General features: G+C 34.4%; 2 protein-coding genes across 2 annotated transcripts; one reads left to right on the forward strand and one right to left on the reverse strand.

Moving 5' to 3' along the window:
- Positions 1-339: 339 nt before the first annotated feature.
- LOC136805060 (uncharacterized) lies at positions 340-2103 on the forward strand. Its single transcript, XM_067061609.1, has 3 exons — positions 340-743; positions 1119-1398; positions 1669-2103. Exons 1-3 carry the CDS (start codon positions 532-534, stop codon positions 1825-1827), a joined length of 651 nt encoding a protein of 216 aa, XP_066917710.1. The 5' UTR covers positions 340-531; the 3' UTR covers positions 1828-2103.
- Positions 2104-2794: 691 nt separating this feature from the next.
- On the reverse strand, positions 2795-7309 carry LOC136805058 (nuclear receptor subfamily 2 group E member 1-like). Its single transcript, XM_067061608.1, has 4 exons — positions 7173-7309; positions 6741-6974; positions 3497-4321; positions 2795-3226 (listed from the first exon to the last, which is right to left on the reverse strand). Exons 1-4 carry the CDS (start codon positions 7255-7257, stop codon positions 2976-2978), a joined length of 1395 nt encoding a protein of 464 aa, XP_066917709.1. The 5' UTR covers positions 7258-7309; the 3' UTR covers positions 2795-2975.
- Between the last annotated feature and the right edge of the window lie 8106 nt (positions 7310-15415).

Below are 15415 nucleotides of genomic sequence, written 5' to 3' on the forward strand. Positions count from 1 at the left end.
GCCAACTCTACCGACTGTAAATTCACTTCGAAAACAATACCAGTTGAAGAATAAATTGTCTTCGGGTATTACATTAGTAAATTATATTTTAGCCCCCTTCATTAGGTTTTCTTCTTCTTTGGTTGAATTATTTTATTCTTTAAAAGTGAGAAATTCTTATTCACCGATTCTCTTCGAAATATCTTAGCAACGTCGCTTTCCTAATTACCTAATGTCATCTCCTAGGTAACAGAAAAGTTTTAAAGAATATCAAATCTTTAACAATTTTATACAATTAATTGAAACAATAATACTCTAACAAACCACGTGTTAGCTCGACACCAGGTATCTTTGAGTCTAGGTCTCCACAGTGATCTGGCCATAGAAGAACACAAAAATTCTCCACTGACAAAAGGGTCGAAAAATACGTGTAATTTCTATACACGTCTACCCAAAAGAATAAATTTCCTTCAGAAAGTTTCGAAAATCAAGATTCACTTCACAGAGGACACACAAAAGACAAGACACGAAATCTTCAAATCGTCCGCCATCATGCAGTACGCCATCTTTCTTTTAGTGTGTATTTCATACGTTTTTGCTGACGACTACTTGGTCAATCCTGACGGCAGCCGAAAAGAATATGACGGTATTGGTATCGGTTTGATCAACCGACCAAATTATTGCGATCGTACTATCCAAAAAGGAGATCGTGTTCGTATGAACTTCAACTGCACACTCGGTGATGGTTACGTCATTGATAGCACGTAAGTCAATACTTCATGGATTCTGGGATATTTGAAATAACTTCGATAAGTTCTAGCTTTATTGATCCGATTTCTGATAATTTTGTGAATCTTAGAATCTTAAAAGTTAGCGTCAAAGGTTAGATTGTGTTTTAAGTTTTGTATTCTTATTTTCTGTTACCAAGAAGATTTGCCAAGATTGACTAGGTTAGGGCAGTTCATTTTGCGAAAATAAATTGTTTTGAAAACAAGACGGAACTCTTGGATTTTTACTCAAAGCAACCGGCTTTACTTTTTTGTTGCGTGTCTTCTCCCGCATTTCCACTAAGAGACCTATCTGAGTATTGAATCCAAAATTTAGAGAATTAAAACGTCTATATCCCTTTATACTTTTAGATACAACAAACGACCATTTGAATTCGTCATCGGAGAGAAAGCTATGATCCCAGGTTTCGAGGGAGGTATTTTAGACATGTGCGAAGGAGAAGTACGTCATCTTACTGTCCCATCAAAATGGGCTTATGGAGATAATGCTTTCGGACAATTCCCACCCAGAACAACACTTTATTTCTTCATCCATGTTCTTTCGTTTGAACACGTGACCAATGCACCGGTCAAAGACAACACTTTCTTAAACATTGACCACGATGGAGATGACCAATTGTCTTCTGATGAGGTAAGCGAACTCAATCAGGGTGCAGAATGTTTTTTTGAATATGTATACATCCACTGACCACTTTAGCGGTATGTTAGGCTCTAAAGTGTGGAAGGAGTTTTTTTAGAATGACGAAGAGAGCTCTAATTGAAAATTATGCTTTGTCAGGCTAAATGGCTAAATACTTTGACCGAATCACTATACTTAAATAAAAAAAAGGAGGACAAAAAAAACGATAAAAGAATTTCGACAGCTTAGAAATTCAATATCTCATTTCTCTTTCACCTGTAGGTTCGAAGCTACTTGAAGAACGAGAAGGGAGTCAAGGACGTTGATGGAGTTCACGGATTACGTTCCATGTTACATAACATTTTCGAAGAAGAAGACCGAGATAGAGATGGCTTCATCACTCATCCCGAATTCTCCGGCCGTAAACATACCGAATTGTAAAATGATATACCGGACACATCTCGAAACTCTATTGGTGGAACCGGCAAAATTTAAATCTTTTTTCAATTTTTAGTTAGATGATTTTAATCCTATATTTCGTTTTTATTACATGAATTGTTTTTCTCGGACAGACTTTTACTCCCTTTCACTCTCTCAAATTCTTAGGTTTTGTCATGGTAATTTTTTATTTATATCAACAAACAATTGTATAAAAATAATTAGCATATTTTTTTTGAAATATTAAATCCGAAAAATTTATGAAACGACTCAAGTAAATGCTAAATGACTCAACGGTCGTAAGGGGCTCATTTTCGGTTTTTTCAAAACTGCATGTACTTCCACCTCATAAACATACCTATTTTTGGACTTTTTTGGAGAAGCTTAATTTAGCCGTCATGAATGTGTCCTGTCAGATGTCCTATAATGCACCAAACTCGAAATTCTTTGGAAAATCCTTGAAAAATCCGCCATTTTGATGACGTCATTGACAGAAAAACTTGAATAAGTTCAGGTAGAAAAAAGATTTCGAGCTCAAATTTTTACCAGAGATTCAAATTAAAAATTAAAAGCATTTTAAATCGAAATTCTTTTGATTTTTTGATGACGTCAGCTTTTTTTCGAAAAAATGGTTTTTCAGCCATTTTTGCTGACGTAAGCATTTTTTCGATTTTGTTTTCCAATTTTCTAATTCGTTTTATTTATATACGTCTCTGGTCGAAATTTAAGCTCGAAATCTTTTTTCTACCTGAACTTATTCAAGTTTTTCTGTCAATGACGTCATCAAAATGGCGGATTTTTCAGGAATTTTCCCATTTTTTTCGAGTTTGGTGCATTATAGGACATCTGACACATGCAGTTTTGAAAAAACCGAAAATGAGCCCCTTACGACCGTTGAGGATTCCATCCTTCAGCCCCGATTTGAAATTTGTTGATCGAATCCTAAAGAATAAAATGCAGCTTAAAAAAATTGAATATGTAATTTTCATATTTTTCATTATTTGAAAACTTTTAAACATTTGATTAACTTAAAATATATCGAAAATTATTTACATAATAGAATTTAATTCGAGCAAATTATATACAACAAAAATCAAAACTAAAGTATAAAAATATCAACAAATAACCACAGCCTCTGTTCCACAAAGTCATTAGACTGATTTCTCCAGGCTAGTAATGTTGCCATAAATATGATTAACAAAGTTCTTGACGTCACTGATTTTTGGGAACAAAACTCGCGAAAGGGATGACGGGACTTCTTGAAAGTTTCGAATGATACTCAGGATAACTGCCGATCTCGAAAAGGATTCTGGGTGTTGCTTTCGTTCGTATTCCATGAGCAGACATTGAACTTGCGTTTGATTGATCGAGACATCTTTGTGTAGTGATTGCGTTTCGAAAGCTGGATAAATGAGACAAAGTGACACTTAAAGATACAGTCTAAATTAGAGAATTAGATCCAAACCCAAACCAGGCTCTTCTAAAGATTTAACTTAGTGTGGGCTTTGCATATTAGATTCCATTCCCTTCTTGCGGGTCTGCAAATTATTATTTCAGTTATCATACACCACTGGCCCTGAGTTGATACGAAGATATATATAAGAAGCATATAAATCTGAATTCGATATTCAACTGTTGTTTTTGTCAAGAATGGAAAAGATCTGTAACTTACCAGGGTTAAAGAGGACGTAGAGTTTCAGTAAATCCAGTTCAATTTTGTCCACTGAACACTGACGTAATCTTTCCAATGAAACACTGATATTATGGAGATGTGGAATCTCGTGTGGTGATAACCTTTGACTAACGGTATTAAGGAGATAACTGATGAATGATTGTACTGGGAAATTCGATTCGAAGAGTCCGAGAAGTAAAAGAGGAAGCCATGAGGTTTCTAAAAGTTGTGAACGAATATCTTTGTTCATTTTGACGAATGCTGGGACACTGTTTACACGACGGATTGTGTCTTCGAGGATTTTCATGAGATTTGCTTCCAGTTCGACGTTGAATTTCATTTGGTGGTAGAGAAGATATTGAGGAGAGCTGGGCGGTGTTAACAGCATCGCAGGGTGGTGATTGGCGTGTGGGGGCGTTGTTTCTTTCTTGTCTTTTAGGAGATTGTCGATTGAATATTGTTCTGAGTTTTTCGATAAGGGTGTGACTGGAGAGGGCGGTGCTTGATGAGGGGCGTCTTTCTTGGGTGGCGAGGGTGTTTTTTGAGTCGAGGGTGGAGGAGGCGGAATGATTGAAGGTAAAAGGGTGTTGAAGGATGGACTGAAGGGCGGTATCAACGTTGGGTGTGTTGTATTGGTTGTTAGTTGAGATAATGGCGATTGAAATGAACTAGAATGTGGAGCAAGACGACTTTTGATTGACATCTCTGTTGGAGTGGAAAATTGCGGGAAAAATATATTTGGGAGTTCGTTATTGTTGTTATGGTCCGGTGATGTGCTTGAAGTCGAATTGTGACGTTGATGAGCCAGTCGTTCGTGTTGTACAGCTGCAGAGAGAAAATAGAAGTCGATTAATTGATTAAATAGGAGCCAACAAACCAAAATGAATGAATGATCGCGGAAAACAGTTATTTTAGGATACTTTTCATTCATTCAAGCTAAAAAAAGCTCCAAATGAAAATAGCGCCGTTTTCTACAATAGCCAATAAAAAGCAGGAACTCATTGTTTTAACCAAATAAGGAGTGCAAACAAAGTTATTTCTACGAACATCATTAAGCCCCAAAACAAAAAGACCAGAAATTCAAAACATACTGTTTGAAAGATTCAACCAATTTGTTGAAATGAAGCAAAAAAATCTGCTCAGAGAGCAAAACACACTTGCTCTTTTATGTTGTTTGTGCAATATGTACAAATTTCATACAGCATATTTTTTTCGAGCATAATTGAGCAGTTAACCTTGAAATTTTTTTTTGCAATCCTCAATATGTATTTAGCACTGTTGGGTAGGTCGTAACGGTCAATGCACTCCAATTTTCAAATTATTCAGAATAAAACCGCCAGATTTGTTCTTGAATTTTAGTAAACTTTATCTAGCTCCTACATCGCCTCCTGTGAATATGTATCGGGCAAAATCCTAGGGGTTTACTGGCAAATAAAGGGTGTGGGTATCTTGCCACCGTATGATCCATAATTTCAGTTTATATAAAAAAGGAAAAGTCCCGGAAAATCACGAATTTTGTCCCTGAAAAGGTTTCGGAAAAAAGGGTCCAAAAATTCCCAAATTTTTACTTTTTTTCTTCGATTTTAGAGGCGAAACTTTATGATTTGCAAAAATTGGGCGGCGCCCATGCGTGACCTCTGGTAAATAGATCTATGAACCCACATTATATTACTTCTAAGTTTTGACGTTTGAAAGAACAGAACATAGTTTTTGTTTCAAAAACAGACTCAAACTCTGAATGAATGAAAAAAAACAACAACAGAAAACAGCACTCAGCAACAGCAAATTTGAAGAACAAATATTTACTGATCTTCTGTATGTATTGAAAACAACCTAACATCTTATAGATTGTTGATGACTGTTCTATGAGCAAACAAGAGCAAATACTTTATTGAAATTGTGTTTTAAAAGCAATTTATTTGGTATTTGCAGCAGAGAGAGGCGCAAAATTCGAATTTTTTGTCTACAACGCATGCGCATAGACTTGAACTTGACCGCGGCAAATTTTTGAATTTTTAAAAAGACCGTGACCGTTATTAACCATTAACCGGGCAATTGCTCAATTTCTTTTTGAAAAAATTGGGTATGATTTCTCTAAAGACTTAAATTTTAAGTTACTGATTTTTCCGAAACACCAACTTTTTATTAAATGAAAGTGAAAGGGAAGCAAAAAAAAGACGATAGAAAATAATGGAGTTTTTTGTTTTGTTTCAATCAATAGATGATGATAAAACGGAGCATGAGGCGAGCCACACCTCAAACTAAAGAAACAGTTTCATATCACAAAAGATATGAAAAGTTGCTCTTTTTTGAATTTTGTTGAAAATACTTTCGAATAAAGATGAGAAATAAATGAAGAAAAAGATTAAAAAATCAAGAAAAAAACTTATTAAACCGAATCAAAGGAAAAGATTACTGTATACACGCGTTTGTCTTTTTGTGAAAGAAAATAAACTGCGAAATGGCTGTTTCAAAAGGCTGTTTCAAAAGGCTAGCAGATCAGATCAAAGTCTTGTTTTTTACTCCATCAGATGACTCCATCAGATGACTAAAGCGTGAAAATCCGAAATTTACAAAAGAAGAAAAAAAGACAAAGAAAATTCGTTAAAAACACATGATGCTTAACGTTTTAACGATCAAAAAGTTATATTGGAATAATCCCTTCATATTTCGTAATAATTAGTTTGAACGCGACTTTGGTCGTGAAAATAATGTTATATGAATGTTTTAAAAACGCAAGGAAACTGCAAACGCTCCCTACTAAGGCTATCTTATTTTGAAAGAAAATGAAAACAAAGAAAAAAAAACTCATTCTTCCGAGATCTCTTAAAAATGAAATCGAAGGTCTTGCGAATCTCAGTCCCTAAAAATCCACAAATTTGAACTTGTATACTTTATATCAGAGTTGGCTTTCTGATTTCGCAAACAGGAAATTAGCTCGTTAGCTCATGGACTAGGTCTGTTTACAGAAGAAGTTCTAGAGATGTAAATGAAATCGAAATACCTTATCGGCCCTTTTTACACCGGCCCTTATTGGTGTTATTTTTGGGCTCGTGGCGTAACAAGGGCCGGCGTTAAAAGGGCCAGCGTAAAAAGGGCCGATAAGGTAGCGAAAGAATGCGACAAATGTAATCGAATTTACCCTGTATGTGTTAATTTGAGCATACTCGGTAGAATTAGACCATAAATCGACGAGGTTAGATATACTAGTGGAAAGGAAAATTAATAAGAAACGGAATCTTACCATCTTTCTTCATTCCAACAGACAAACACCTTTGGTATCGACAAAACTGACACTGATTTCGTCTTTTGATATCAACAACGCACGAACTCAAATATTTACATTTATACTTCGCATTTCCACGTACGCTACGTTTGAAAAATCCACGACATCCGTCACAAGACGGGACACCGTAATGACGGCCGGATGCACGATCGCCGCATATACGACACACTTGACATAGCTTGCTCTCGATATCTATAAAAAAGGGGGAAGAATAACTTTGAAATACCATAATCAGATAATTTCAAGAATGTGTCGAGAGTGATGAAACATTTCAAATTTGACGGAGATTTTGACACATTGGTAGCTTCAGGCTATTTTAAGGAAGACGTGAAAAAATCAAACAGCCTCGCAAGAACTTTTAATAAGAAAAGATGTAATTTATTGACATACCTTTCATTTTGCTGATATTTTCTTTGATAAACTGTTCCGCCAAAATTTGGAAATTGATGAATTCGTTTCGACTTAGCTCCTCCATCAATCTGAACTATGAAGTGAGCAACGCTCAAAATCTTTTCGCTTTTTAAATTGTGTGTGTAAAAAGTGCCTTCGGTGCCTAGAAAACGGTTGGCCAGAGGTTCCTCGATTTCAATTTTGTTAACGATTTTCAACCGCAGACGCTGTCCGAGATTCAATGGTATCGTTATATTGTGAACAATAGTTACTACAGACAACTCGATGTTTGAAGCATGATTTTTTATCTCTCTTCCAATGGAGTTTGTAATATCCGCTGGGCAGACCCCGTCTATTGTTGTACAATATGCATAATTATGTTAAATTATTTAAAGAATTTTTATGTGGTTTTTGTTTGATTTTTAGCCTTTATATTATTTTATTTTATGAATGGCTCGCGCGTGTGAATGACTGTTGATCAAAAGATCGGCTAAGTGATGTGTCTTTTTATGTCTTTTTTATGACCCAAACAATGAAAAAAACAATGCTTTATATGTATTTATTGTTATATGATTTCGTAAAACAATAGAACAAGTTTAAAGGGAAAAGCTCGTAAAAAGCAGGTGTTAATAATGTTATAAAAAGACTCTCAAACAGAACAAAGAAAGCGAAGAAAAATTCGAAAATATCCGCTGACCTTTCAGAGGGAGCAACCAACGGTCTCTCAAAAGAAATTTTTGACACTTTTGACTCATATTCGAGCTGTTCTATTCATTTATCTTTTCTTTTAATCTTCAATATCACAAATTTGTTTGCTTTTTCAAACAAGAAACCTTTGTCATTAATGAGCTTTTATGATTTGATTGCTTTCGATTTGTTTACTTATTTCATGACTGGAGTCCTCCCGTCGTCTCTTAGCCTGTGTAAACATCAAACAGATTGTCAAGGTTCGGGAGGGGTGGGGCTCTACATCACTTGTAAATTTGAGTATCATTTGACATTTTGTAGATTTTTGCCACCGCAGCGAAATTAATATTTCGAATTATCACGATTTTTAACAGGATCGTGCTTTTCCTTTTTAGAAGGGAGAATATACGTTTTTTATAAGAACAAACTATATAAGAACATAACGCTTCGATGGCCGAAATATTAAGAGCAAATTAAAAACATTTTAAGGCTTTGCGGACTGTAAAACACCCGATTTCTTGAGAAAATGGATGAAAATACTCACAAAATGCTGAAAATAAGAACATATTAAGAACATTTCAGGCTTAAAAATTTAAAAGTTAAGAGCATCCGAAAGCTTCAAAATTTTGAATGTTCTTATAAAAAAACGTGTACTGTAGTAGTAAATGGGCTGGGTCTTTGCCAAAATCTTAATTCCATCAAGGGTTTAAAGAAATCCATTCTATTACCCATAATTATGAAATTTCTAGTCAGAAAATCTGCCGTAGACTATCTTCGCTTTCTGATTTGAATGATGGCGCTACGATAGGAAATTTCAGGCTTAAAAAACAAGCTGAAAACCTATTTTGCAAAGTTAGCAAAATTTCGTAATACTGTACTCTTTGAAACGGTTAAATTGCCAAACTGCTAAACTTAGCACACAACTTGTAAACAGAATAAAGCGCGTGCGCAAAAAGCATTGAGTCAAAGAACAAAATTCTTCATCCATGCCAAAAATCAAAGGTTGAGCAAATAAACATATTTTTCTCAAAATATAATTCAGTACAAAATTTGTCACAACTGCAAGAGAAGGTTATTGAATCATTAAAGTGTGACGAAAAATACTCGAGTAAATACCTTTAAGTTTTGTGAGTGATTAGAATTTCGAACTGTTTGGAATGTTAGAATTGGAAGAAACGCCAAAAATGTTCTTGGTAAGACCTTTATGAGGCCTTTATGTACAAATGTAAGGCGACCAGGTTAAAAAAACCCTGAAAAACAGGGAAGCCAATTGCTAGAATGTGGACAAAAGTACCTTTTTTATTACGTTATTAGAATAAGCAATAAGTTTGGAACATTTTAAGGCTTTTTGGGCTCTACCAATTTACCAATTTTTTGGAAATTACGTAAGAATACTTCAAAAATGGTGAAATAAGAAATTTTTAAGAACATTTATTTTTTAAGGCTTGAAAATCAAAGAATTGATAACATCAGGAGGCTTCATAAATTTTTGGATTTTACACGTTTTTTTATAAGTACATCGTAATTTTTTTAAGCCTTGACATGCTCTTAACTTTTTGAGTTTTAAGCCTAAAAATGTTCTTAAAATGTTCTTATTTTCCCATTTTTTGAGTATTTTTGTCCATTTTCTAAGAAAATAGGTGTTCTAAAATCCACAAAGCCTTAAAATGTAACTTTGTAAAATTAAGAACATTTTGGATGTTCTTATAAAAAACGTGTAGTAATGTGCGAGAAGGTTGGACCAGCTGGCTGTTTGTTTTGTTTACACATTCTCAAATTACATTTGCTGTAATGAATGATGAATGAATGAAGATGTTTAGTGAAGGAGATTTTCAGAGACGCCAGAAAATCTTCCCAAGAATTAATCCTTTGTAAATAAAGCGAGTAGGAAATAATTTTTCTACTGTAAATAATTATGTAATTTATGCAATTATTAACTATTTATGGCATATCGACGGCCCTAATTATTTCTTTTCTGAGGGTGTGGCATTACATAAGAAGATTTAGTTGGAAATATTATTTTAACTTTAAACATTTTATACGTTTTTTTATATAAATAAAACTTTTGAAGTCTTTGGATATTCTTAAATTTTTGAGTTTTAAGCCTAAAGAATTCTAAATTTGTTATTGACATTTTTGCCATGTAGTAAGCCTTATGTTCTTATTTAGTTTGTTCTTATAAAAAAAATTCTTACTGTACTTTCTTTTATTCCTGTCCAAGTTTTTTAGAAGACCTACCCTTAAAATAAAACCTCCCGTTTCGGAAAATTGAAACTTACACGCCTTTTTCATTAGAATGATATTTTTTCATTTCATCATGGATATTTTTAAAATCATCCTAAAATATTCTTACGGTATTCTTAGTTTAGGACCCAAACTGAGCCTAAATCTAGCATGCAATACATACCTAAAGTAAAACATTTGGCATTTTTTGATAGCTTTTAGCATTGCTAGAGGATAATTGGTGATTCATAGGGAAATTACCCTGAAACTGCCATTCTTTAAGTTCAGTTTCCAAATTCATGATGGTTCTTAGCATATCCTTAATGGTTTGGCCAATTTTATCACTTTTTATCCTATTTTTTTTTAGTTTGTAGCCTCTAAAAGTCTTAAATGTTCTCCTTAATTTCACTATTAGTATTTTCCAGTAATTTCCTAAGAAATTGACTGCCCCATTGACTGCTGAAGAGTCCACGAATCCTTAAAATGTTCTTTAACTTGCTCTTAATATTTTGGTCATCGATGCCTTTTTAAAATGGTTAGTTCTTACAAGAGTGACTAGAATGATTTCATAAGCAGTAAATATAAGAACCAATTTTATAAGAATAATGAGGCTCAAAATCGCCAAAAAAGAACAATTTAAGAACAATGCTGAGCCTGGAATTACTCAGTATCAAGTAATTTAGGTGTCAAAGTAGTAAAAATGGTTCATATAAAAAAAAAAGTGTATTTAGCTCCAATACACGTTTTTTTTTTATTAGAACACCTAAAATTTGGCTGAGTCTGGATGTGCTTATTTTTTTTAGCAATTTTCAGCCTAAAATGTTCTTAAATGCGTTCTTAATTTTTCAGACTACTCTCAAATCGACAATATGATGCAAAATAAAGAGCACTTAAATTTGGCAAAATTTGGACAATATTTGACTCTCGACTTTTGAAGATCCACCCCAAATTGGGTTAAAACTGCTTAAAAAGAGGAAAAAATTGTAGTTTCTTGTCATTTTTTTTCCAAACTGAGGCTGGGCATGTTCTTAAGATGTTCTTAATTTTTCGACGAATTTCAGCCTATATGTTCTTATAAACTAGGTTCTAATAAAAAAAAAAACGTGTATCGCAAATCAAATTTTAGTCTCAATCAAATTTCAGAAACACAATTTTTAGATGCAGTGAAAAAAAAATCACACACGAGCGAGTTACTGTAGCACAGAGATCAAAAAGTAAATTAAATCAGTGACCCTGTTATTAATTGGCTTCTGAAATTGTATTAAAAGCTTTGTTTTCAAATAACTCGCTATAGAAAAATTAATCTGAACAAAAGACGTGCGCTAGTTGATCCTGACAGGTTGCAAAATACGACAAACTTTGTAGCAAAATTTGTTGCTCATTTGTCAAAAAAGAGATCACTCAAGCACTGGACAGCGGTGAGATTGGATCTTTGCTGGCCAGCGGTCGTATGGATATGTTGCTTGTAGCAGAGTAGGCTTGTTTCAGCGGTTTTTGTGAACTGTTTTTTTGACGTGAACGATTGCTCAATTATCTTTCTAATCTTCTTTTTATGCTTTTTATGAATTTGTTCCAAACCTGTATTTTACTGACTTTTCAATATTGATTGATTATCGAATTGATTATCAAATTTGAACTTATGATTAGTTTTTTTTAACACTGTCATCGAAAAAAAAAAAATTTATCTTGGATATTTTTAAAATTTTGTTCGGGAAAATTGGGGGAAAATCGTTCTAAAATATCCTAATGATATTCGGTATTCTTAGGTCCGAAGTCGACCTAAATATTCTCAAAATGGCATCTTAGGTTCAGTTGCCAAAAATAGCCAAACAAGGAAAAATCATTTCTCGAGCCTGACGCTTTCACACTACAAAAATCATTAAAAGTGCTTATTGCCCATTGAGTTTGAAGCCCCAAAGGGGCTAGAGATGAATCTTCGACCTTTCTGAAGCAAGGAAAAGTGTAGACAGGAGACCCGTCCTGTATTTTCATAAACTGATGTATACAGAACGGATTCGGGCTGTGAGGCAGATTTCTACCTTAAAAAATTGACGGTGGGATATTTAGCGCTTTCCTCACTTACATAAATCAAAATCAAATTTCGGAAGTTGCGTTTGCTCTTAGAAAGTGTGACCAATGACAGAATAAAAAAATTTGATTGGCTGTGTTTTCCACCGTCACTAGGACTGGGAAATTCAAACTCTCAACCCAAACCATGCTATTCATTTCGCCATCAGTATAATAGGTCTAATAGGAAATCATAGCCTGGATCTCCAAGCTAGTAAAAGTGAAGCCTTAGAAATTTGGCTTAAAAAGCACTGGGGTCACGTGTTCTGGATGGTAAATAAGTGGCTTCATTTCCCGAGGGGTAAATCACTTGAAAAAAGATGTACGATACTTTTTGACTTTTTGAATTTTCATTTGACTTTTTGACTTTTTTTGACTTTTATTTGACTTTTTCCCGACAAAAACGCCCACCGACTTCGGGCGCCCAACATTTTCCATTTTCTGTCCAAAAACGCCAACCACCAATAAATTTTGCTCCACCCATCCGCCCATTCAAGAAACTTTTTGACTTTTTCAAGACTTTTTTTTGACTTTTTTTTGACTTTTTGACTTTTTTCTAAGAATTTTTGACTTTTTCTTTGACTTTTTGACTTTATTTTTGACTTTTAGACTTTTTCTTCGACTTTTAGACTTTTTTGACTTTTTCTTTTGACTTTTTGTAGAGGTGTACGATAATTTTTCGAGTGATTTACCTCTCGTCATTGCCTATCCTGGAGTTTAGGATCTAGCCCCTGTACCTTGTTGATTCTTGGCTAAATCAACAATTATTGGGATACTGAAATGAAGAATCAGCTTTGTAATGTTATTCTATCACGTTTTGCCTTCCAACCTCGCGAGCCAGGGCGAATCGTTGGCAGTCAGGCGGCAAAAGTGAGGGCGGGGATGGCCAGACGATTACGCCTAAGCGCCCATCTATAACGTTAAAAAGCTTATCGCCCTGGGTACGAGGTTGTTTGCCTTCATTTAGTAACTCTACCCTTTTGAGCTCCCTTCCTATGATGTGGGTTTAATTTCGATATTTCGTTTTAACCTAGGTCAATCAAAGAGAAAGTACTGCATAATGCATTTCAAAAAAGTTCATCAAGGCTGGGTTTTAGGTATTGCATGCTCATTCACCCCATTTTACTGGATTGGTTCCCCTCCAAAATTGAATTCAATCTGTTGGAGTGCTTTAAGGTTCCACCAATAACGAATGTGATGTTGTGTTACTGTAAGGGCGTTAGGGCGTTACTCTTCTTTAAGAGTGTTTACTTTTCCGAAAAGGCCAAAACTAAACTCTCTTACGAAAACCGATTTTTACCGCGTTTTAATTTAAATCCCAAAATGGGCTAGAAGGGAATCTTTAGCCTTTCTCGAACGTCTCGAACAACTGAAGCCTTAAGATTTGCGCCGCATTTAGAATGACAGATTGAATCTGACCCTTTATTTATTTTTAAGCAGCATATTTTTCGAAATCTGATTATAAGTTTTAATTTCAATCTGGTATTTGTGCAAAAACCTCGCAAATTTCGGATCTAGCTCATCCGGGTCTTTGAAATCAATGCATCCAGTCAACCAAAGTTTTATTAGCTTCCAGTCCAGACTATACTGTGGTCAGACTTTTGCATGTGTTTTTCATGTTTTGGACTTTTGCACGAAATTAAATTTGCGGAGAGGTCAATTCAAAGTGTTTCACTTCAAATCCGCTTTCTTTATTCTTTGAGGAAATGGACGATAAATCCAATTTGAATTAAAAAGTTTAAACATGAATTTATAAACAATAGAAAGTTTTAAAACCCTTGTTATTTTGGGTCCTTTTAAACTTGAAGAGGTGCAAATTCGGTCCCAGACCTTTTTTGAAATCTTACATTAAAATTCAGGGTTTGTTTTTGAGATGACTGGGTACTAAAGTGATGTTTATCAGGTGTTTACCGTATCGGATTAGTAGAGATTTCGGGTTTTCAATTCGGGATTAAATTGACCAATTATTCAATGAAAAATTGAAACATTGAAACAAAAAGAGCAATTGGGGGAAATCTGTTTCTTCATCAAAAAACACACACAAGAAAAAAGTGGCTAACTTTATAATCCCATTAGCTTCTTTACTTCTATTATTTTCATAAATACAAAAATGGTAGGTTTTACGTTAATCCAATTGGCTGATTGATTCAAAGCCACCTGATGAAAGTGAATGTTTATTTATAAGAACTCTCAATCTTTGAATAAGAATATATCTCTTAGGTACAGCTACAGGCCAAGGGGGGGGGGGTTACTATATTTGCGAGATGATGGGTATGTCAAAGTTCGAAAATCAACCCTTAGGGAGACTGAATTTCGAAAATGTGTTTTTCACGTTTATACCACCTTTAAAAAATGCACAAAATTTAGGGCAAAATTTTCAAGTTTTAGTCAAAATTTCAAGAATTTATGACCCTTTGAGGGAGTCGATTTTTTGATTCTCTTAATTTTGGAATCCTTACAGAGACTCCAATTGCTTTTTAATAAATTTTGTACCCCTTTTGAGGGACTTTCAAGGGTGTGAAAAAGGGACCCTTATGGCTCGCACATACCCGGCACCCATTTTGCCTAAGTACCACCTAAGTAGTCATCAGATACCTTTGTTTTTAGAGTGCCCCATATTTTGCTAGGAGGTAGATCTAGGATCGCTTTGCAATCCTGAAACGATCCGGCTAAGCGGTCAAAAGCTAATAAGCGAGGACAGTAACAAAGTAGAATGAGAGGAATGGAACCATAGAGCTTAAGCCTTTGAACAAAAGAACTTGTATAAGAAATTTTTATATGCTTAAAAAATTACATTTCCTGCCATTTTCTTATAATAAATTCTTTTTTGGATTTCAATTTGAGAAAAGATTTAGATTGAATCATTGCTCTTTTTTTTGAAGCAGTGACAACCTCGCAGTGTGACACCTGTTTTAATGAAAGGGGTCAAAAGCTTTCTTTAAATTAAATTTGAAACAATATAAGAAAAAAGGGTTCTGTGGAAATGATCAGCGGTACGATTGATGTAACCGCTGACCAAGATGAAAGATCACCACACCCAACTGTCATTAAAACAATGGAAGGAATTTAAATGAGCTCAAAAGCTTGACTTTCCAGTGAGAAAATTTGTGATTTTTATTATTACTCAAAATCTGAAAGCAGTCATCAAATTTCAAAAGAATTCATTCAAAAATTGCGAAAAGATTCACTAAAACTCAAAAAAAGATAATGACACTTTCATTTTCGAGTTTACATTGAAAAAATGAAGAAATCATGAACAATAAACT

Source organism: Clytia hemisphaerica, unplaced genomic scaffold, assembly GCF_902728285.1.
Source record: "Clytia hemisphaerica strain Z4C2 unplaced genomic scaffold, Clytia hemisphaerica genome assembly, whole genome shotgun sequence".
NCBI lineage: Eukaryota > Metazoa > Cnidaria > Hydrozoa > Leptothecata > Clytiidae > Clytia > Clytia hemisphaerica.

Excerpts from the sequence above, each read along its gene's own strand:
- LOC136805060 (XM_067061609.1), top strand. The coding sequence starts at position 532 with ATGCAGTACGCCATCTTTCTTTTAGTGTGTATTTCATACGTTTTTGCT. Across the intron at positions 744-1,118 it reads GGTTACGTCATTGATAGCAC|ATACAACAAACGACCATTTG; the intron begins GTAAGTCAATAC and ends TTATACTTTTAG. Across the intron at positions 1,399-1,668 it reads ACCAATTGTCTTCTGATGAG|GTTCGAAGCTACTTGAAGAA; the intron begins GTAAGCGAACTC and ends TTTCACCTGTAG.
- LOC136805058 (XM_067061608.1), bottom strand. The coding sequence starts at position 7,257 with ATGGAGGAGCTAAGTCGAAACGAATTCATCAATTTCCAAATTTTGGCG. Across the intron at positions 4,322-6,740 it reads TGTTGGAATGAAGAAAGATG|CTGTACAACACGAACGACTG; the intron begins GTAAGATTCCGT and ends TTCTCTCTGCAG. Across the intron at positions 3,227-3,496 it reads CTACGTCCTCTTTAACCCTG|CTTTCGAAACGCAATCACTA; the intron begins GTAAGTTACAGA and ends TCATTTATCCAG.